The 22,240-nt window shown below is 37.9% G+C and overlaps 1 protein-coding gene across 3 annotated transcripts; it reads right to left on the bottom strand.

The window, feature by feature from the left end:
- Window positions 1–3,124: 3,124 nt before the first annotated feature.
- Window positions 3,125–6,771, bottom strand: LOC148016836 (G-type lectin S-receptor-like serine/threonine-protein kinase SD2-5). Of its 3 annotated transcripts, none has more exons than XM_087662918.1 (3): window positions 6,560–6,771; window positions 6,219–6,365; window positions 3,125–6,130 (listed from the first exon to the last, which is right to left on the bottom strand). In XM_087662918.1, the coding sequence occupies exons 1-3, from the start codon at window positions 6,648–6,650 to the stop codon at window positions 3,642–3,644; spliced, it is 2,727 nt and encodes a 908-aa protein (XP_087519044.1). In that variant the 5' UTR covers window positions 6,651–6,771; the 3' UTR covers window positions 3,125–3,641. The 3 variants fall into 3 exon arrangements, with proteins under 3 accessions (XP_087519044.1, XP_087519046.1, XP_087519045.1); XM_087662920.1 differs by having other exon boundaries at window positions 6,219–6,494; window positions 6,585–6,724; XM_087662919.1 differs by having other exon boundaries at window positions 3,125–6,494; window positions 6,585–6,724.
- Window positions 6,772–22,240: the final 15,469 nt, after the last annotated feature.

The following is a 22,240-nucleotide window of genomic DNA, read 5'->3' as shown; positions in this document are numbered from 1 at the left end:
CCGAGTAGTTGAGAGCACTCGTAGACCATAGGCATAACCAAACTGGAGGTAAAATAACGTGTTAACCAAGGTAGCATAAATCCCAACCAACAACGAAGTGTCCGTATCCAAATCAAGGCTCAATAGCTCTCAAATAGCATATTCAGGCATAAACCATGATGACTAAGCATCAATACATCCAACAGGACACCCGAATGTTAACAAAGAGCATTATGCATAAGCAGTCCCTGATAAAACCTTGCTGCCCAAACAATGTACAACAGTAAATCCCTACATAAATGAAGCTATGGAAGCTCAAACCAAGTCCCAAAGCATCTCAAAAAATTGGGCAAACATCCCTAAAGCATTTGGGCATCAAATACCCAGCCTCGGGAGCATCACATTAGCTAAGAGCATGGCATTTTCTTGCTATAAATCAACTCAGATCTATTACAAAAAATTCTGTTATCAGAATTTGGCAGATCTAACATCACCATTGTGTCCGGAGCGTGCCAAAACCCCAAGTTAGACTCTTACCTTGCCTAAATTGGGTTCTGGATGCCCGAGATATGAGAAAAAATAGGATTTTTGAGCCAGATTTTGAAATAGGCGCAAAAAAACGTGAGCTGCTATTATGGGGTATGTTGGTTATGCTGAGGATAAGGGGGCAAATGGGGGCATACAAGGTGCCCAATGAAGCCAAGGAACACCTGCAAAGAGCCTATGAGGGCCGGGGAGAGGCGGGAGATGAAATCTTACCTCGGGGGAAAGAAGCCATGGCTGGCATTGAAGCTCCAAGCTCTAGGTCTTCAATCCGGGCTGAAGTAATGCCGGCAGGCCAAGCTCCACGATCAAGCTCTGATCCAAAGCTTTGATACCAATTGAAGGGGATGCAATGGCAGTGGAGAAGGAGAAGAGGAAGATGCGGGAGAGAAGAGCACACACAATGTAGGTGTTGTCCAACTGAACTAACAGCCTTATTGCACTATCATATTATATATGAATAAAGAATGGGCGGTCACTGTGTACACGGGCATACCCAGAAGCCTTTTACCCCAACACATTATAGGTAGATGAGCAACCATACATTACTTGTCTATTCTCTTTTATTCATACTACAAATTTGATGTGATTAAATCTTTCTTATATAGAAGTTTACCTGTGTTCGCTCTAGTAGTGGTTGTAAGAGTGCTTGCCTCATGCAAGTTATTTCTCCTTCTCCTTTACCAGCAAGCTTACTAACATTGTCGAGATTTTCTAAATCTATGTCGGTGAATCTCAGTTTATAGCCAGTATTAGCTTATAGAAGTAGCTAATAGTAGAGTTCTCTTAATCTTTAGAACATACAATACATTTGTAACCTCTTTGACTTTTCCATTTGCAACAACAAAGAAAATAGGCTTGTGCCCTCAACAAGGCATTTTGCATTGTTGTCGATTATCACAATGATGGGTTCTTGTATACATTGCATATAAGTATAGATTGTTCTTGTTGGTAATATGAAGAGAGACACCACTTTGCAACACCCATCAATTAGAGGTTGATGTTTCTTGAGTTGAGGAGCATACTTCCTCAATGGTGACCGTGAACAACTATAGTTTTATTTCAATACTATTCATTGTCTCTTTCCCTTTACTTTCCAGAGCACCATTCTTACATGTGCCTTCTTGATCCAACAATTCGCAATTCCATGCTCCTTCTAGAAGCACTTTTTTAAAACTTCTTGTCACCTTTTTTTTCCTTTTTGTCAACATCACTTTGTTGGAGGAATCACCTTTGTCTTTTACATTGGTGGAGAATGCACATCCCCACTATTGCTATATTCTCAGGCTTTGAGATGTAGTTCCTTCATTAGCTTCCTCTTGAAGCCCATCATCTGGATTGTACTCGCTTGTGATAGAGGTTGGTAGGCTCGCCTTATATGTTAGCATGCTATTCTGTAAAATTTCTCAAATATCAATGTTGGAGGTCTCACTCTAGTGCTAAGAGCTATTGCCAATAGATTAAACTTTGGTGGACAGATTCAAAGACACTACCAAGCTAGCTCTTTGCTAGTCTTTTGTATTCCAATTCCAACCATATGATTGCACAAGTTCTTGATCTTGGAGATGAACGTTTCTAATATTGCCTCTTCAATACATTCCAAGCTTTGTGACTTAATTGTATGTTAAATCGAGGTTAAACACTACTAGAAGTGTCTGTAACTAAGGCACATAGAGCATATGTATTCCTTTGTTTCCAAGCTCAAAATAGCATTTAGAGGAACCATCACATTTAGATTTGATGGGTTAGGGGTAGATTATGGTTTTAGGTTAGTCTTAAACACTATCTCTAAAAGCTCATAAGAATCAATGATAGTTGTAAATTGACTTTTCACAAAGTGTCCTTAGAGTCCCCCATGCTCTTACAATACATAAGATTACATGATGCCCTGAATAAAAATGAAAATAAGATACTTTAGCCAAGTTATGGTCTTTTAGCTTGAGTCACTATTTGGATTTATTGTCCTAGTTCATCTAGTATCCAACTTTTTTTTCTAATTGCAAGGATCATTTAGATTTTTGGACCTTATTGACTTTGTAATTCTCCTTTTGGATGGAGTATAATACCCTAATTATCTTAGTCAAGTCTAGGCATTTATTCTCGAGCTACTAATTTGTTTTGACCTAATTTGATACAATCCTACGAATATCACTTCTTGATCATTTTCTTATTACTAGGTTTAACTCAAGATTGACTTCCAATAAGATTATCTATAGCCTACTTGGATTTTTTGAGCTTTGAGTCCTTGTGAGTTATGAGATAAGACATTATCTATAGTCTACTTTGATTTTTGGAGTCTAGTCATTAAGATTATCTATAGTCTACATTGACTTTTAGATCTTTGAATCCCTATGTGGTATGACTTTTATTAAGATTATCTGTAGTCCTATTTGATTTTTTGAGCTTTGAATCCCAATGTTTTAAGATATAAGACATTCGGGTAGAAAGGGAGGCAAACAAACTTGATAAGATTTTGATTAATTTATTAATCGTATATTCTAACCATTTCAAAAGGAGGAAAGACTCTTAGCTCATTAATTGTTTATTTTTCTATAACTTTAGGGTCACCTTACCATTAAATAAATAATCGTTACTCTCTCTAATGGGACACAATGAATTGGATAAAAGGGAAACTTGAACTAATAGAGGATAACTAGTACACATTTGTTTGCTCATGATACAATGAGATTTGATTATTTGGGGGTATCTCTCTATGGATCATGCTGATTGCTGCCTCAACAAGGACTCCCCATGCCTGCAGAGCCTCGATATAGGCAAAGGCCAAGGCATCTCTGATATGACAACACATCCAAGAGAGTGGACCACAACATCTCAGAAGAGGCAATGGAACCTCAAGGCATCTCTGATTTGAGAACTCCATAATGCAGGACTGATCTGAATATGCAAAGGCTAAACTGGTGTACTCCATGTCCTTTGAGTATGCAGCCTGGATCTACAATTAGATGTACTTTGTGAGAATCCGCAAATGTGGACGGAGTTGCCTCGAGTAAGGGAAGTTGCAGATGGACAGACAGCATGCAAACACTTATAACAAGCAAAAACCAGAGAGAAGTCCAGTACAAAATGTAGCCCACATGTTGACTGTTTCCTAGTTGCCATCATCGGGCTCTAAAGGTCGACATAGTTGAGCTATCAACATAAAATGAACTGGAATAAGACCCTATTATTTCCTGCACAGTTTGTTCAATGCGTTGCTTGATGAAAGAAGAAGGGTTCTTTAGTACAAACAGTAGACCCTGGTGCAAACTTGAAATCTCCAGTTTCTGAATGGGAACATCACCTTGTAGCATAAGTACCACCTTATACATGGAGGGTCGCAGTGCAGGATCTTCAAGCACACAAATAAAAGCTGTATTAATCATCCTCCTGAGCTGTAAGAGGTCTTCCTCAGTCTCTATGATAGCATCTGAAAGCTTTCTTAGATGTTCTGTTTGCGCTTGCCAAAAAGCCCACTCTGGATAATATATCTCCTCTGTTGACTCCACTGAATGATCTAGATTCTTTCTACCACTAATGATCTCCATCAGCAGCATTCCGAAACTGTAGACATCACATTTCTCATCTATCAATCCCTCTGTTAACCAGTCAGGAGCAAGATAGCCCGGAGTGCCGCGCATAGTTGTCATTACATGAGTCTCCTTCCTGTCTACAAACCTTGAAAGGCCAAAATCCGCAACTTTGGGCTCAAAGCCCTCATCAAGTAGAATGTTCTGCGGTTTGATGTCCAGATGTAGGATTTTATCCCTACAATCTTCGTGCAAATACTTAAGGCCTCGTGCTGTGCCTATTGCTATCTTGCACCTCAGCTCCCAGGTAAGCTGTGATTTCTTGTGTGTGTCACCAAACAACCATGCATCAAGAGACCCATTCTCCATGTATTCATACACAAGCAGCCTATGCCCTTTCCGGGCACAAAAACCTATCAATTGAAGCAAATTGTTATGATGTATCCCTCCCATTATTGCCACTTCTGATCTGAACTCCTTGTCCCCTTGCCTCACACTCTCAAGCTTCTTTACTGCAACTTTGGTACCATTAGGAAGCATCCCTGCATAAACTGATCCAAACCCACCTTTGCCTAGTAGCCGTTCAAAACCATTTGTGATTCTCAGTAATTCTTCATACGAGTACCTATTGGGCAGCCCAGGAATGGCATCTAAGATTGCGTCTTCTTCCTCATCGTACATCTCATTATGCTTCTTACGCCAGATATATATGACAGCAATGACAAGAACCAGCAGGCCAACAACACACGAGACAACACTCACCACAACAATGACCATTGTACTTGTATGTGCCATTTCCCCGTCATGTTGCCTGCTGGCATTCACTTTTAAGAAAGTTAAGTAATTGCTTTGGTTTAAGGCACCACGCAGGCTTCCAAGCTGATGGATATGGTGGCATGCTTGGTCATCCACACGCCAAAACGCTGCAACACAGGAGCAGTTTTGGGAGCAATTATCAACACAAGCTGCTTGCGAAGTTATATCAAGTGGAGTGCTATAATCATTAGCGAAATAGTACACCCCGCTGAGTGGTAGCATAACCTGCTCTGTTTGCATTGAGTTGCCAGAGGAGCAAGTCAGATTGTTTACAGGGCGGCATCCTAGTGATGGTATTGATGTATTCACAAGAGTGAAAATAGACACATTGGCCGGGCAGCTGCATTGAGACCTTGCAGTGCAAACTCCGTATGGACCACATATGTTTGGTAGGCGGCAGGTATCAGACTCAAAAAGGTCAAGCTGTGTGGACCAAACCGAACCTAAGGCATACACACGCAGATTTCCATCAGATTCAAGCCTCAAGAAGGTGAGGTTAGAGAGGGCAACACTGACTGATGTGGCATACTGTCTGAAAGGAAGGATGCCAGCAGTTTGATAGTCAGGGTGGAGGGAGCAAAATGGGGGCCAATAGGAGGCGTTGTCTGTTTTGCCAAAATTGAAGTCATCGATCTCAAGGGCACCCTCAGGATTCATGAAGGCAGAAACAGGGCTAGGCTCGCAGGTGTGCTTGACAGAAAATGTGTCATTGAAGCCATAGAATCCCCAAACCCAGTAGGGCTGAGGATCAGGCATCCTAGCATATAAGGCGAGCCCACCAGCCTCCACCACAAGCGAGTACACCCCAGACGATGGGTTTGAAGAGGATGACCAACTATCCAATTTCTTGCCGGAGAACAGGAATTGAGTCATGGTGAGGGTGTCTGTGGGGTCTACAGCACTCTGCCAGATAATGGTACGGTTGTGGGAGTAGAGGATGAGACTGACCGGGTTTATAGTGAGCTCCATGGTAGAGACACCTTGGTTGGAGGTGTTTGTAGACCACACTGGCACATTAGGGTCCTCTCCGAGAAGGACAAGGTTGCCATCGCTCCTCAGGGTGAGCGACATGTTCGTGCCCAGGATTGGAGTATCCCTGTTTGCAGTCCACACAACAGCACCCCTGTTTATAATGACTGATGAGATCATATAGATGGAAAGGGTGAATGTCGACGATGATGGCGCCTCAGTGGGCGAGGACAGGAAACACAGGTAAACTGATAGATCGGAGAAGGTATTCCCCATGATGAGAAAGGCCTGCGAGCCTGGGTATTGATCCAAGGGCCATGAATTCGACTTAGCAGTGGCAAAGTTGGATTGATTGAGGGCATATGTCTGTTTGAGCTGCCATACCTGAGCTGAAATCGAGTCGATGAACAGACCGATGCAGAAGAGAAGGCAGGAAGAGGGGATGATGACAGCCCTCATCCCTAATCGCATGGAGAAGCCAATCTGAAGTGTGGTTCTCTCGAGACTCCAAACCGAACATCATGAGTTTCCCTACGGTGCCATGAAGACAAGCATTCAAAAGAGCTACCTTGTGTGCATCACAGACAAGGGGATGATGAAGATGAAAGGAAAATTGAAAATGGCCCTTCCATGCTGACAGGAATTCAGAGCAGGTAAACTCTGTCCATCGCAAACAAACATGAGATGTTAAACATGAAGACGGAAAAGAAGAAGAAGAGTCTTACACGATGATAAAGTCAAATTGATTACGCAAGGTAGCAGGCCAATCGATTTATCTGAGAGCTTCACGCAGAAGCCGGGACAGCAGCTTCCCATTTCGCCATCGCTGTAGCAGGCGCTTCCACAGTCCGTGTCTGTCCCATCGTGCTTGACGAATGTACAGGATTTGCGCTGCCGGCAGGGATTATTTTTGTGAAGCGAGGAAACGAATGAAGACTTCTTGTGAAAGGCAAAATGAAAAATTTGCCCTTCTCAAAGAAAGGTGAAAATATAATAACCTTGTTTATGAAAGGCTAATATTTTTTAAAAAATTAATTAATAATATTATTAAAAATAAGGTTATAATTTATAAATTATAATATGATCCATCATCCTTCTCGGACATTAATAATAAGGTTATAATTTATAAATTATAATATGATCCATCATCCTTCTCGGACAGTTTTGGACTCTGACAGCCTACAGGCCTGCAAGAGCTTACTGCCGCAACCACTGCCTCGGCCCTTGAGGCTGGCTCGATGCTGACTCCTGAGTCCTGACTCTCTTGAGTCTCGAGACTCGGACTCTCAACTCGCCTCCTCGCAACTCAGCAAACCACTGGTCAGGTATTCGCAGACCGTCGCAGGCTGGCAGCCTACACGCCTACATCACGCCGCCGACCCACCTGATGCGTGCTCCAGCGGCCCACCCGACGCATGCTGATCCAGCAATTCCTCTATGAGCGTGCTCCAGTTGCCCCCCGACCAGCCTCCACAGTCCACTGCCATGCTCCACTGCACGGCGATCGCAGCTCCAATGGGCCGCCAACCAGCCTCCACAGTCCACTGTCATGCTCTCAGGGAGTTGGCATGGCGCCTTCCCATTTAACTATCAACCGTTAACGATCACAAACTCAAGTGAGTCAAGTCTCACAGGTGACATTGTGACAATCTACAATAGTCCTCGTGAGTCGTTGCTTGAGAGAAGCACATCTTTACCATCAAGATTTCACACTTCAAGTTGCAACTCCACTTATCAAGGTAGGTGCACATATGACATCTCTCTTTGAGTTATTCATCTATGTTTATGCATTTTCTTTTTTGCAAAGAGAGAGAGAGAGAGAGAGAGAGAGAGAGAGAGAGTGTGTGTGTGTGCTAAGCCTAGTACCATTGTTGTGTGGTTTTGTGTATTTATTAATGATAGCATATAAGCTATATGTCTTTCTCCACATTATGGGTCCTAGTTGGCCATAGAGAGATACTCTACAATTGAGTATTTCTAGTGCATTCTCTCAAAAGAGAACTACACAAAGGGACATTGTGGGATCATCATCGAATCCGATTAGTTCTCATGTAGGTCAAAATGATGATGTAGATGTGTCAACCATGACATTGCATGCTAAAATATGCAATACAAATGTCAGAAATTCAAGTGATGGTATGCATGGTGAATGGGTTAAATATGCACTTGAAAATGCCACACAATGCTAATGTGAGGTTATTTTTAATGATGTAGGAAATCATCATGTATGGAATGCAAGCTCTTTGCAAAATGCTAGCAGTGATGGTATGACATGTGATGATGCATGTATTGCTAATATATCAACAATTTTGGATTTGAATATGCCATTGCAAAGTGTGATCGATGATGGTGGAGATGGATTATTTCCAAGTCATATGGATTTAGCTTCTCCTCTTTAGGATGCATTAAAGGAATCTTCATGAGATCCAAGCCCAATATGCTACCCATGGGCAAAGGACAAATGAAAAACCTCCCAAAAAGCAGAAGGGTATTCGGCCTTATAAGGAGCACTAGAAGGTGTATTATGAATCATGGAGTTATTCATCTTGTGATGATGAGGAGCAACAAAGAGTAAATTTTCTTTGGTGTACCCACTTCAAAATGCAAAATCATTTTGGCATAATAAGTAGCAAGAGTGTTCAAAGACCTGGTCTAAAAGGCATCAACAATCAAAAGAGCACAAAAAGGCAAAGTAAATGTGGCTTGAAAAGTAAAAAAGGACCACTTTGCCCATTGAAAAGCATATGCAAGTTTTGCATAATAGTGAAGAGGAAAAAAGAATATCTTGCATCAAATTACTTCTCTCAAAAGATGCATGCAATTGCTTTGAGAGAAAAACCTATTTCTGATTTTGAGGCACATATTGAGGAACTAGTTTTCTATAATGTGCCGAATGCACTGCCAGTGAACTCTTATGGTGCATACACATCTTCATATGCTGCAAAGTTTTTTCTCATAGCTTGTCATAATGTGTAATATGATAAGATCAGTATTGAACTAAAGGAAAGTCCATACTTCTCAATAATGGTTGATGAAAGCACAATCATATCATGTAATCATAGAATGATTGTATGTATCACGTATCTTACTGAAAAAGGAAATAGGTCCATTTGCAGTTGATTTATGAGACTATTTGAGACAATAGATGGTTTAGCAAATGCATTGTATGCAAGTCTTACTACATACCTCTTGAAGCTTGAGTTGCCTGAGGCAAAACTTGTTGGTTTTGCAAGTGATAGATGTATTGTAATGATTGGTTGTCAAAATGGCCTTGTGACTCAGTTTGCAAGGGAAGTTTTCCATTTGGTGGGTGTGCATTGCATTGCACACAAAGAGGCACTAGCTGCTAATGAAATTAGGAGGCATATTCCATAGTGGATTCTTTGAGGTTTTTGCGGTGGATTTCGTAAAACTACAGGCATATTCGACAGTGGATTCAGTGAGGTTTTTCAGTGGATTCCATAAAACTATATGTATTTGCTAGGGCTCGTACACAAGGTGGATTCCTTGTATGAGAAGTTGACATGGACGTCTATCCTTTTCGAGCATCATGTTAATTTAATGTGCACGTGGGTGATTCCACATCGGGTGATTCTGCAAAATATATATTTAAATTAATGGACATTTATGAGTTTAGAGTGCACTCATATTAAATTGAGGTTAGGATAGAGTTCTAACCTATTTAATTATTTTGTAGCTAAAGAATAATAGGTATTCACTTTTGTAGGTTTTATCTTATTATTTTCTAACAATTGTGAATGCTTCAGTTGATGTGTAGAGCAAGCAACGGTGGCCTTGGGAAGCATTGGGCGATGGCGTATATTCAGATTATCTAGAAGAATTATTATTTTTGATGGGCATGCGTCTTATTTAGGCACGCTTATTTATTAAAGCACTTGACAAACATTTATTATTTTGTATATGCATAGGCGCTCAATTTTAAATATTTCATTATTGAACATTGTATTTGGGTACAGCTCGACTTTTTGGACACCCAAACGCTTTACTCTTTATTTGGAAAAAAGCAAACACAAAAGCTAAAAGCATACTATTTGTAAATTGAGCTATTTTTTAGCTTGGAGATTAATAAATTTATAAATACATGCCTTATGAAGCGCTCACACAAGGCATGGGGGGAGATTATACCCAATTTGTCTTTTTGTCTCATATCGTGTAAACCTCTCTTTTTGCTTTATGAGTTTTGTAGAGTTCTTTGTTCTTGGGAACATTCCGGAGTTCACTATGCGCGCATACAATATTTGATTTATGCATCAATAGTATCAGAGCGAAGTTGAGATCAAGAGCTTCCAATCGCTTACCATCTCGCATATAGGCAAAGCTTCTGAAACGAGTGGGCTCTACAAGGAGTCTCATGACGAACTGTCAATACCAACGTGTTCCTGATGGTGAAGAACCCCCTGCTATGATGTCAGATCGTGAAGGACCACTCCCAGGAGAGGCGGAGGACCATCTCTCAAGCTCCTTTGTCAAAAAACGTTTTTTTCCAAAGAAGTAGAGAATGAAGATTATGAATTTTATAATCAATAAGCTTAATAAGCTTAAAAGAGCTTAAGCTCTTCGAAATCTGACGACCGGTGGCGGAAGGATGTACTCACGGTTGCCGACTCTAATCATGACATGCCGCCCTCTTGTTCGATTAGATAAAAACCATTAAGCTTTTATAAAGCTTAAGGTTATTAAGCTTATTAAAGCTTAAAATTTTCAATCTTAAATCTCCTTCCTAGCAAGTGTTCACACCAAGCTTATCTCGAACCTATTTTGCAACTCCAATAAGCCTCTTTTCCTACCTGCACTTTGACAAAGTTGATTTCTAGTAAGCAAGCTATTACATGTAGTCTATTTCTTGCTTGGAAGAAGACCGTCATCAATTACCGTAATCGCGAAAGAAGCAAGATCGCAAAAGCCTTTTTTTAAATTAAAAGCAAGACTTGTAAACCCAAATTTGAGCTACGCTCATCCTCCTAACGAGATTTCGAGTGTGTGAGGTTGTTTGAGATTTTGCAGGATATCCAATCAAAACATGGAAGATTTTAAGGGCGAAGATGATTTACAAGAACCGACCATGGAGCAAAAATTGGACCTAATTATGATGCAACTTCAAGAACAGTGAAGAGCACGTCAAAATTTGCAAGCACAACTGGCTACACTTCAACGATCCACTGTCGATCAAGAAATAGCGCAATCTAAAGATGTTATTCAACATACGATTGACCTGACACTTGACGCACAGTCTCTCAAAAAAGAAGCCAAGATAAGTAAAAGAAATTTCAAATTCCATACTTTTAATGGGCAACGTGACGAAAAATTTGTTCTTGCTTTTTCATCAATCAATTTGATGATTATTTTCATGAAGAGCAATATGCTGAAAAAGATAAACTTAAATACGTCACTAACCATCTAGCAGATAGAGTATCGTTATGGTGGACTGTTGTCCGTAATAGTATTGATTGTCCCACTACTTGGGAGGCCTTTCAAAAGAAATTTTTGCAAAATTTCCATCCACCTTAATTCCATGAAAAAGCAATGAAACAGTGGGATCTTCTGCAACAAAGAGATCGTGAATCCATCCCGCAATACACTGAACGTTTCTGGAATGTCTTACTACAACTTCGAATGCTTGAAGATGTTCCTGAGACAATCCACAAGCGCAAGTATATGTCTGGTTTGCTTGGTCACTTCTATGCAGAAGTGAACATGTTCAAGCCAAAGACTTTGGAGAATGCAATTTCTTTAGCACATGATGCTGAAGACAAAATTCATGAGACAAGAAAAGTGACCACAACAATTTTCAACTAATGGTATCTTTCATACAAAGCAATTCAATTTTAACTTTCGAAGATTCAATCAAAATCACTTTGTTCCTTCTTCTTTTCGTAAACCTTAGACTCGATCCTCTACTTTACCATCAAACACAAACTCAAACCCTAAGCCTTCTCTCCAACGAAATCCCAACATGCCCAAATTTCTTGGTGCACAAATGAGATGATGTATTAAAGCTATTGGGCGCCCAAGGAGCCAGACGGTGCCCAAATACAATGTCCAATACAAATATTTAAATCGTGCATTCATGCACATACAAAATAATAAATAAATATCAAGCACTTCAATAAATAAGCATGTCAAAATAAATATCGACACCACGCCTAAGATGTGCGCCCATAAAAAATAATAACTTCTTCTAAATAACTTGAATACACGCTATCGCCCAGTGCTTCCCAACGCCACCGCTGCCTGCTCTACACATCAATTGAAGCATTCACAATTGTTAGAAAATAATAAAATTAAACCGAAAAAAGTGAATACCTAGCAGTCTTCAGCTACAAAATAAATAAATTGGTTAGAACTCAATCCTAACCTTAATTTATTACGAGTGTGCACTCTAAACTTATAAACTTCTATTAATTTAAATATGTATTTTGTGGAATCACTCGCTATGGAATCACCCACTTGCACATTAAATTAACAAGACGTCCGAAAAGGACAGGCGTCCCCATCGACTTTTCGCACAAGGAATCTACCTTGTGTATGAGCCCCGGCAAAAAAATAAAATTTTACAGAATCCACCGCAAAACCTCACGGAATCCACCATGGAATATGCCTCCTGGCATCATTTCCAGCCATTACCAATCATGTTTCCAAAGCAATGCTTATAGTTTGCTATAAGTGTGAACAACCTGGACACTTAGCAGTGAACTATCAATCCAAGAAGCCAACTGTTCAAATCAATTACTTGGGAGAATTGAACATGAAGACCATAAATATATATCAAACTTCACTGAAGATGATGATGATATCGATGGCGCTTCAGATACTTTACCAGGTATGCCAAATCCTCATTCATTATTAACAATAAAATGTGTTGTGCATGTTCAAGAAAAGATTGTTTTGCATGATGATGGAAGCATGCATAATTTTATTTCTGCAAAGTTGGTAAAAGAATTGAATTTATCTACTGTTCCAACTTATTATCACATAAAGGCTGCATTCTTAGGCACTAGATACAATGGTACATAAGAAGTTCATGATTTAGAAATTAAAATTAGTGATTACGTTGAGCACATAAATTTCTTGGCTGTGCCTTTGCAAGCTAGTGATATTATTTTAGGAATGCCTTGCCGTCATAAATATAATCCCAACATAGATTATTCCACACATTCCATGAAAATTTATTCTAATGGAAAATAAATCACATTACATGGAACACATACCTTTGATAATTTTCCCTTACTTAGTCACACACAGGCTAAACATGCATTGAGAAAAGGTAGCAAATCATACTTAGTATGGGTGAATGAAATTGAAGCTAAGGAAAATCAGATGCATCCTAGGCATGCACAATTTCTTTCACAATTTAAAGATTGTTTTGCTGCTGCTGACTTACCACCTAGTTTACCACCTACACGTCCTGAAGATCATAAAATAGACTTAATCCCAGGTTCTCAACCACTATGTAAAGCACCTTATAGACACAATCCAATTGAACAAAACGAAATCCAAGCACAAGTTGAAGAATTGTTAAATCGAGGACTCATCAGACCCAGTAGTTCTCCTTTTGGTGCACCTGTTCTGTTAGTCAAGAAGAAAAATAATACTTATAAGACGTGCATTGACTATCGTGCCCTAAATAAGATCACTATTAAGAATAGATATCCAATTTTTAGGGTAGATGACCTCATGGATAAACTACAAGGAGCCATTATTTTTAGCAAGATAGATATCAAATCTGTATATCATCAAGTATGATTGATACACCTAATATTTTCAAGACTGCATTTAGAGCTCAATTTGGTCATTATGAATTTCTTATTATGCTTTTCAGTTTGAGTAATGCACTAGCTACATTCAATCATATGATGAATCGTATATTTTTGAAGTATCATAATTGTGTAATTATTTTCTTTGATGACATATTAGTTTTCAATAAGAATGAGAACGAATACTGTGAACATCTATCTTTGGTTTTCAGATTGTTGAAAGAGAATAAATTATATGCTAACCCTGATAAAAGTGAATTTTTCCAAACCCAAATTGAATACTTAGGTCATATTGTTTCTTCTAATGGTATTCAAGTTTATCCTAAAAAGATAGAGGCAACTTTGGATTGGCCAATCCCTTAAAATGTACATGAGTTACGTTCTTTCTTAGGTCTTGTCAACTTTTATAGAAAATTTGTGAGAAATTTTTCATTACTTGCATTGCCTTTGACGAAATTGTTAAAGAAATGTGTTGTGTATCATTGGTCTGACAACCAACAAAAGTCTTTTGATTTATTGAAACATGCTTTAACACATGCACCTGTTTTACAATTACCTGATTTTAATCAACCATTCTTTCTAGTAGTAACTGATGCTAGAGCAGATTAGGAATAGGAGCTATCCTCATGCAAGATTCACATAGCCTATTCTAGTTGCAAACTTAAACCCTCTGAATTGAAGTATTGTACCTATGATAAAGATTTGTTAGCTGTAGTTCAAGCCTTAGTTCAATGGAAACACTATCTAATGGGATCCGAATTTATGATCAAAACTGACCAACAAAGTATCAAACATCTCCTTAGTCAGTTACAAATTTTCGACTGTCATATTAAATGGGCTACTTTCATTCAAAGTTTCCATCCACTTATCCAATATCAACCCGGAAGAGAGAATGTTGTTGCCGATGGATTGAGTAGACGACTAAGTATCCATAATATTTCCGTTCTAACTTTTGATTCTTGTATTCCTATGAAGGATACCTATGACCATAACCCCAGTTTTTAAGCTGATTGGAACAAATTAGTTGCTAATAATTGGATTCCAATTGATTTTTTGTCTTATTCTGATGGATTTATGTTTTATGAGAAAAGATTGTGTGTCATTGTTCCATTTAGATCATTTGTGTTGCATGAAATTCATTGTCCTCCATATCAAGGACATAGAGGTATTATTTCTACTTTAAGAACATTGGTTGAAGATTTTTACTGGCCACAAATGGAATCTGATGTTTCTAACTTTATTTCTAAATATTTAATTTGTCAGAGTCAAGCGATACCATGGTAAGCAATATGGTTTGTTAATGTCTTTACCAATTCCTTAATATCCATGGGAATATATTTCAATGGATTTTATAACTAGTTTGCCTAACAAACAAGGTAATCATGATATGATTTGAACTATAGTAGATCGGTTTTGCAAACAAGCATATTTCCTACAATGGAAGAAAACATTAACTGCATCTGAAGCTGCACAATTGTTTTTGAAGACTGTTTTCACTAACCATGGTTTGCCAAAAGTTATTACTTTTTATTGTGATTCTAGATTCTATAACAATTTTTGGACTACTTTGTTTGCTAATCTAGGTACTAAGATTGATTTCTCATTTGCATTTCATCGTGAAACCAATGGGCAAACAGAAGCTATTAACATTACAATTCTAGATCTCTTTCGTGCATACATGATTACAAAACTACAAACATGGGATATAATTTGCATCTACTTCAATTTGCATACAATAATACACCACACACAACTACACAAAAAGCACATTTTGAAATTATTTAGGGACATAGATTTCGTACACCTATTACATCATTGCCAAACAAAGATAAAGCTGTTGATGATATTGTCAATACGCATGCTACTATTTTTGTGAAGTTAAATTTATGATTGTGAAAGCCCAGCAATCATACACTGAATAAGCTAATAAGAAAAGACAAGCCATGAGTTTCAATGTTGGTGATTATGTTTGGTTACACATTGAAAAGAGAAGATTGCAAAGTGTTGAGAAACACCCTATTGTTAAATTAGCACCTAGATTTTATGGACCTTTCAAAATAATTCACAAGACCAATGACAATGCATTTAAATTAGAACTACCCCAACACTGGAAAATCCATAATACTTTTCATATCAGTTTGTTACGACCTTTTAGAGGCCAATTACATGTCCACCCTGTCTATGAAAACCCTCCTTTGTTAGAAGAAAAAACTAAAATACTTGAACCTGAAACTATTCTAGACACTGACTTTATGACCACTAGAATTGACTGATATTCTAGGTATTTAGTTAAGTTAAAAAATCATCCTACTGAAGAAGTCTAATGGATGCACACCCACGACCTAAGTGCTTACCCCTCACTGCTCGCTCCACATTGAGCTAACAGCAATTGAGGACAATTGCTATCTCACCCCGGGCGTATGATACTAGGAGGCATATTCCACGGTGGATTCTGTGAGGTTTTTGCGATGGATTCTGTAAAACTACAAGCGTATTCCATGGTGGATTCCATGAGATTTTTCAATGGATTTCTTAAAACTATATGTATTTTTCGGAGCTCATACACAAGGTGGATTCCTTATGCGAGAAGTTGATGGGGATGCTTGTCCTTTTCAGGTGTCAAGTTAATTTAATGTGCATGTGGATGATTCCACAGTAGGTGATTTCACAAAATACATATTTAAATTAATGGACATTTATGAGTTTAGAGTGCACTCGTATTAAATTAAGGTGAGGACAGAGTTTCAATCTATTTAATTATTTTGTAGCTAAAGACTGCTAGGCATTCATCTTTGTGGATTTTATCATCTTATTATTTTCTAACAATTGTGAATGCTTCAGTTAATGTGTAGAGCAGGCAACGATGGCATTGGAAAGCATCGGGCGATAGTGTGTATTTAGATTATCTAGAAGAATTATTGTTTTTTATGGACGTGCATCTTATCACTTAAGGCTTGGCATCAATATTTATTTAGGCGCGCTTATTTATTAAAGCGCTTGACAAACATTTATTGTTTTGTATACACATAAGCACTCGGTTTTGAATATTTCATTATTGGACATTGTATTTGGGCACAGCCCAACTTTTTGGATGCCCAAACGTTTTACTCTTTATTTGGGCAAAAGCAAACACAAAAGCTAAAATCATGCTATTTGTAAATTGGGCTATTTTTGAGCTTTGAGATTAATAAATTTATAAATATATGCCTTGTGAAGCACTCACATAAGGCATGGGGGGAGATTGTACCCAATTTGTCTTTTTGTCTCATGTCATGCAAACCTCTCTTCTTGCTTTATGAGCTTTTGTAGAGTTCTTTGTTCTTGGGGACCTTCTGGAGTTCACTACGTGCGCATATATCATCCGATTTGTGCATAAGCTAAGGATGCATTGGAACCATTTCCTGTTTTTAAACTTTTGGAAAAGATTATTAAGAAAGTATATAATTGAATTAGAAGCTCTTATAAACGCCATAAGGAGCTAAAAGAACTCGCCAGTGCCTTTGAGATGCCATTGCAAGAGGTTTTGAAAATGCATGATATTCATTGGCTCTCAGGGGTGATGCTGCACTAAGATTTGTGAAATTTATGCCTGCTTTTTTGCATCTTTTGAAGTTGGAAAGCCATAATTTATATGAATTTTTTACATATTTCAAGGTATGATTCTTTCTACACATTGTTGCAAATGTATTTCATTATTTAAACATGCTCAATATAAAGTTTCAAAGCAATAATGTTAATGTGACTTCCATTGGCAGTAAGCTTGTAGTGACAATGGAGACAAGGTTTCTTGGAGATATATTTGGCATTGGAGCACAACAATACACATTCTTTGTTGAAAAAGTGAATGATGGATATCTTCGCTATACATGTGACACATATGGACAAGAAGTGCACGCTCTTCACACTTGTTCATTTGGAGATAAGGATACAAGTCATAATCTAAACTCTCAGGGAGAGTTGCATATATATGGGTAGACAATTTGTTGGAAAGTTTATAACATCCTTATGTCCGTGATTCAAAGATACAAAACTCTTTGAAGCATCAAAAGTATTTAGTCCAAAAGACTACCTTATTGAGTGTAAGGCAATGTTTACCATGGGAAGGATTTGGATGCCTATTTTGTTAGAAAAATTTGGGGGCTTAGTTGATGTGAATGTATGTAACTTGCACTGTGAGGATTTAATGATTAGATTGAAAAGGACTTGTCTAGGCATGAGTATGCACAAGGCATGGGAAATATGTGGAGTTGACGAGCATTGGGAGCAACTCTGTGGAGAAATAAAGAAGCTTTAGCATGCTTGTCTAGTGATTGTTGCAAGCACAATGGACTGTGAGAGAGGGTTCTCTCAAATGAATAGAATTAAGTCTCTTGAGAGAAACCGCTTAGCTTTGGAGACATTAAATATGCTCATGTTTTTATTCTACAATGGTGAGAAAAATCCTCGTGCTGTGGATTGGAATGCCATGTATATTTCTCGGGATGGCTTGAAAGATCATCGAAATCCCAATTTGATGACAATTCAAGAAAGTGGTTTTCTTCTTGGTGCTTTTAACAACATGTGTTGGTCCATAAACCTTTTTTTTTTCAATCTAACAAATAATGTCTTGGTTTGCAATTATGATATTTATTTGAAGCTTTAAAATGTGGATTACACATTTAATTTAGTAGGGTCTTCTAACTTTTAAGTTTACAGAATAAAAATTTTAGGTGTGTGTGTGTGTGTGTAAAAAGGCATTTTTTTCATGGCTATGCTCTTGAAAGGTACTAGAAAAAAATTTCCTTTCTTGAAGAAAGGTAATTTGGAAGAGTGCCCTTCTTGAGACAATAGGGTCATAACTTGCAAAAATGAAGGTTGATATACAGGTGGGATCTGTCACTCGACGAATAAATCTAGATTTTAGGTTTTAGGTACACTTTTTTATATACACATTGTAACGCGTATGAGTAGGGGCCACATGACTGGAGAGAGAGAGAGAGAGAGAGAGAGAGAGAGAGAGAGAGAGAGAGAGAGAGAGAGAGAGAGAGAGAGAGAGAGAGAGAGAGAGAGAGAGAGAGAGATCTGATCTCTTTTCTTCTACAAAATGGGCGTGCAGATACAAGCATATGCTTCCCTCTTTATGCTCGCCATTACTGGAAGTAACCTTTCCTTTAGTTATCATTAGTTAATATTGCTAGCACGCTTTGTGTACAAAACGCTAAGCCACTTCACGACCAGCTCGCTCTCTCTCTTCTTTTTCCTCTTTGTTTTTATTTTTTCTCTCTTTATTTTTTATTTTAGTTTATTTTCTCTCATTATCTCCCTCTCTCGCATCAAATGTAAAACTTTCTCTCTCATTTTCTTCTCTCCCCCCTCTTCTCTCTCTCTCTCTCTTCCTTCTCTCTCCCTCTCCTCTTCTTTTCTTTTTTTTTAGTTCTTATCTCTCTCTTTTCATTCTCTCTTTAAATTTTTTTTTCTTTTCTCTCTCTTTTAAATTGTATGTTTCTTCTCTCTAAAATTCTCTTTGTATTAATATTCTCTCTTATTCTTATTCTTATTCTTCTCTCTCTCTTCCCTTTTTTTCCCTCTCCTCTCTTTTTCTTCTCTCTTTCTCTCATTTTTTAGTTTTTATTCTCTCTCTCTTTTAAATTTTATATTTCCTCTCTTTATAATTCTCTCTCAATGTTCCCCCTCTCTCTCTCTCTCTCTCTCCCTTCCCGCCTCTCTCTTCGCCTTTTATTTTAGTTTATTTTCTCTCATCTCCTCTCTCTTTCCTTTTCTTCTCTCCCATCTTCTCTCCTCTCTTTTCCTTCTCTCTTCCTCTCCTCTTTTTTCCTTTTTTATTCTTCTTTTCTCTCTCTTCATTCTCTCTTTAAATATTTTTATTTTCTCTCTCTTAAATTTTTTCTTTTTACTTCTCTCTCTCTCTTATAAATTTTATATTTTTCCTCTTTATAATTCTCTCTCTTTGTATTCATATTCTCTCTTCTTCTTTTCCTTTCATATTCTCTCTTTATAATTCTCTCTTTGTATTCATATTCTCTCCTCTCTTTTCCTTTCTCTCTCTCTCTCTCTCTTAAAATTTATCTTTTCTCTCTCTATTATAATTCTCTCTATGTTTCCCTCTCCTCTCTCTTTTCATCATCATCATCATCATCATCATCTTCATATTCTTCTCTCTCCCTTTCCCTCTCTTTCTCTCTCAAAGTATGTAAAAAACTGTCAAATTTTTTAAATTAGAATTTTTAAAAAATATATGAATAAAAGAGAAAGGAAACTTCAAAAAGGATTTTAATATTTTATTGTTCTCTCTCTCTTTTAAATTTTATCTTTCCTCTCTCTATTGTTCTCTCTCTTTGCATTCCCCCCTCTTTTCCTTCTCTCTCCCCCTCCTCTTTTTCCCTTTTTTTCTTTTTCTTCTCTCTCTCTCTCTCTCTCTCTCTCTTCATTCTCTCTTTACTTTTTTTTCTTTTCTCTCTCTCTCTCTCTCTTTTAAATTTGATCTTTCCTCTCTATAATTCTCTCTATGTTCACATTCTCTCTCTTCTTCTTCTTCTTCTTCTTTATCTTCTCTTTCTCCTTTTCTTCTCCCCCCTCTCTCCTCTTTTTTCTCTCTCTCTCTCTCTCTCTTTCTCTCTCTCTTTTAAATTGTATATTTTCTCTCTCTATAATTCTCTCTCTGTTTTCTTCCCCCCCTCTCTCTCAAAGTATATGAAAAACTGTCTTAAAAACTTAAATTTAAAAAGGATTTTAAAATTTTATAATTAAAAGGAAAAAATTTTAAAAAATATTTTAAAATTTTATCTTTTCTCTCTCTATAATTCTCTATTTGTGTTCTCTTCTTCTTCTCTCTCTTCCTTCCCCTTGCTCTTTGTCTTTTATTTTAGTTTATTCTCTCTCTCTCTTTCCTTTTCTCCCCCCTCTCTCCTCTCTCTTCCTTTTCTCTCCCTCTCCTCTTTTTTTCATTTTGTTCTTCGTCTCTCTCTCTCTCTCTCTCTCTCTCTTCATTCTCTCTTTAAACTTTTTTCTTTTCTCTCTCTATGTTCATATTCTCTCTCTTTCTCTTCTTTCTCTCCCCGCTTTTCTTCTCTCTCTCCCCCTATTTTTCTCCCTCTCTCTCCTCTCTTTTCCTTCTCTCTCTCTCTCTCTCTCTCTCTCTCCTTTTAAACTCCCCTTTTCTTCTCTCCCTCTCTATCTCCTCTTTTTTTCTTTTTTAATTCTCTCTCCTTTTTAAATTACATATTCTCTCTTTCTCTCTCTCTTAGATTACGTGAAAAACTATCAAAAAAATTAAAGTAAAAAATATTTCAAATATATATAATTAAAATAAAAAAAAATTAAAATACTTTTAAAAAACTTAGTTTAAAAAAGAAAAAAATAGAGAAAATTTTTAATTAAAATTTTTAATCTAACTAAATGAGAGAGAGAAAGAGAGAGAGAGAGAAACTTTTAATTCAAAAAGGGGGAGAAAGAGACGTTTATGAAAAGTTTGATTAAATTAAAAAGGGGAGAGGGAAGGGAGAGAGAGAGAACCTACAAATGATAGAGAGAGGGGTTTAATTTTAAAAAGGGAGGGGAAGAGAGAGGGAGTGATTAAATATGAGAGGGGGGGTTTTATTAAAAAGGGGAGGTTTGGAAAGAGGGCAGGTTCGGGAAGCACTTTGGAGGTTCAGGGCTTTCCAAACCTACAACCAAAATAATATAATACTAAGATTAAGACGTAACTCCTTCTCTGTTGTTGTATAATTCATTTTAATTTTTGTCAAACTCCTACTTATGTAACAAATTGGCTGCCATCCTTGTCACATTACTATTCTTGTACTAAAATTGCTCCAAGACTTACATCTGATGCATCAGATTTTAGTAAAAAAGGTTTTTGAAAGTCAGGATGTTGAAGTAATGATGATTGACTACTGAGTTCTTTCAAATTTAAAAATACTTGCTCACATTCTGTTGTCCACTTAGACTTTTCTCCTTTCTTTAATAGTTTCCTTAAAGGATATGTGACTGCTCTTGCATTAGGAATCACTACAAGGAAACTAGGCCATAGCGACGCCGATTAGCGACGATAAATAGCGGTGTTGCTAGCGACGCTAATAACGATGCAAATAGTGACACCCCACAGAGAAAAAAAATACGGGCCGAAACCCGAGCGTGTTTCATTTCATGCATTCGTGAAAGTTTTCGAGAGGGAGAGCGACCATTTTGTATAGAGAGTGAGAGAGGGAGAGGAAGAAGGCTTCTCACCGCCGCCGTCGTTTGCGAAGAAGAGGAGGAGCCATCGTCACGAAGAGGAGCCGCCATCACGAAGAGGAGCCGCCAAACCCTCCTTTGAATCTTTATGGTGAGTCCATTCTCTCTCTCTCTCTTTTACTTGTTTAGGGTTTAATTTGTGTATATTGAGAGAGGGAGAGGAAATGAGAGAGGGAGAGGGAGGGAGAGAAAGATAAAGAGAGGGAGAGGGAGAGGGAGGAAATGGGAGAGGGAGGGGGAGGAAATGAGAGAGGGAGAGGGAGGGAGAGTGCATTCTCTCTCTCTTTTACTTTTTTTATATAATTTGTATATATTGAGGGAGGGAGAGGAAATGAGAGAGAAAGAGAGGGAGAGGGAGAGGGAGAGGGAGGAAATGAGAGAGAGAGAGAGAGAGAGAGA

Source organism: Lygodium microphyllum, chromosome 22 (genome assembly GCF_053477565.2).
Source record: "Lygodium microphyllum isolate KBCC chromosome 22, Lygodium_microphyllum_v1.1.10, whole genome shotgun sequence".
NCBI classification, from domain to species: domain Eukaryota; kingdom Viridiplantae; phylum Streptophyta; class Polypodiopsida; order Schizaeales; family Lygodiaceae; genus Lygodium; species Lygodium microphyllum.
The sequence above is the reverse complement of the archived record's forward strand: the minus strand, read 5'-3'. Positions and strand labels throughout refer to the sequence as shown.

Bases quoted from the DNA above. Each gene is read 5' to 3' on its own strand.
- LOC148016836 (XM_087662918.1), bottom strand. From the start codon at position 6,650: ATGGGAAGCTGCTGTCCCGGCTTCTGCGTGAAGCTCTCAGATAAATCG. The intron at 6,366-6,559 runs GTAAGACTCTTC...ATGGCACCGTAG, and splicing joins CAATTTGACTTTATCATCGT to GGAAACTCATGATGTTCGGT. The intron at 6,131-6,218 runs GTATGGCAGCTC...ATCAATACCCAG, and splicing joins TCGACTCGATTTCAGCTCAG to GCTCGCAGGCCTTTCTCATC.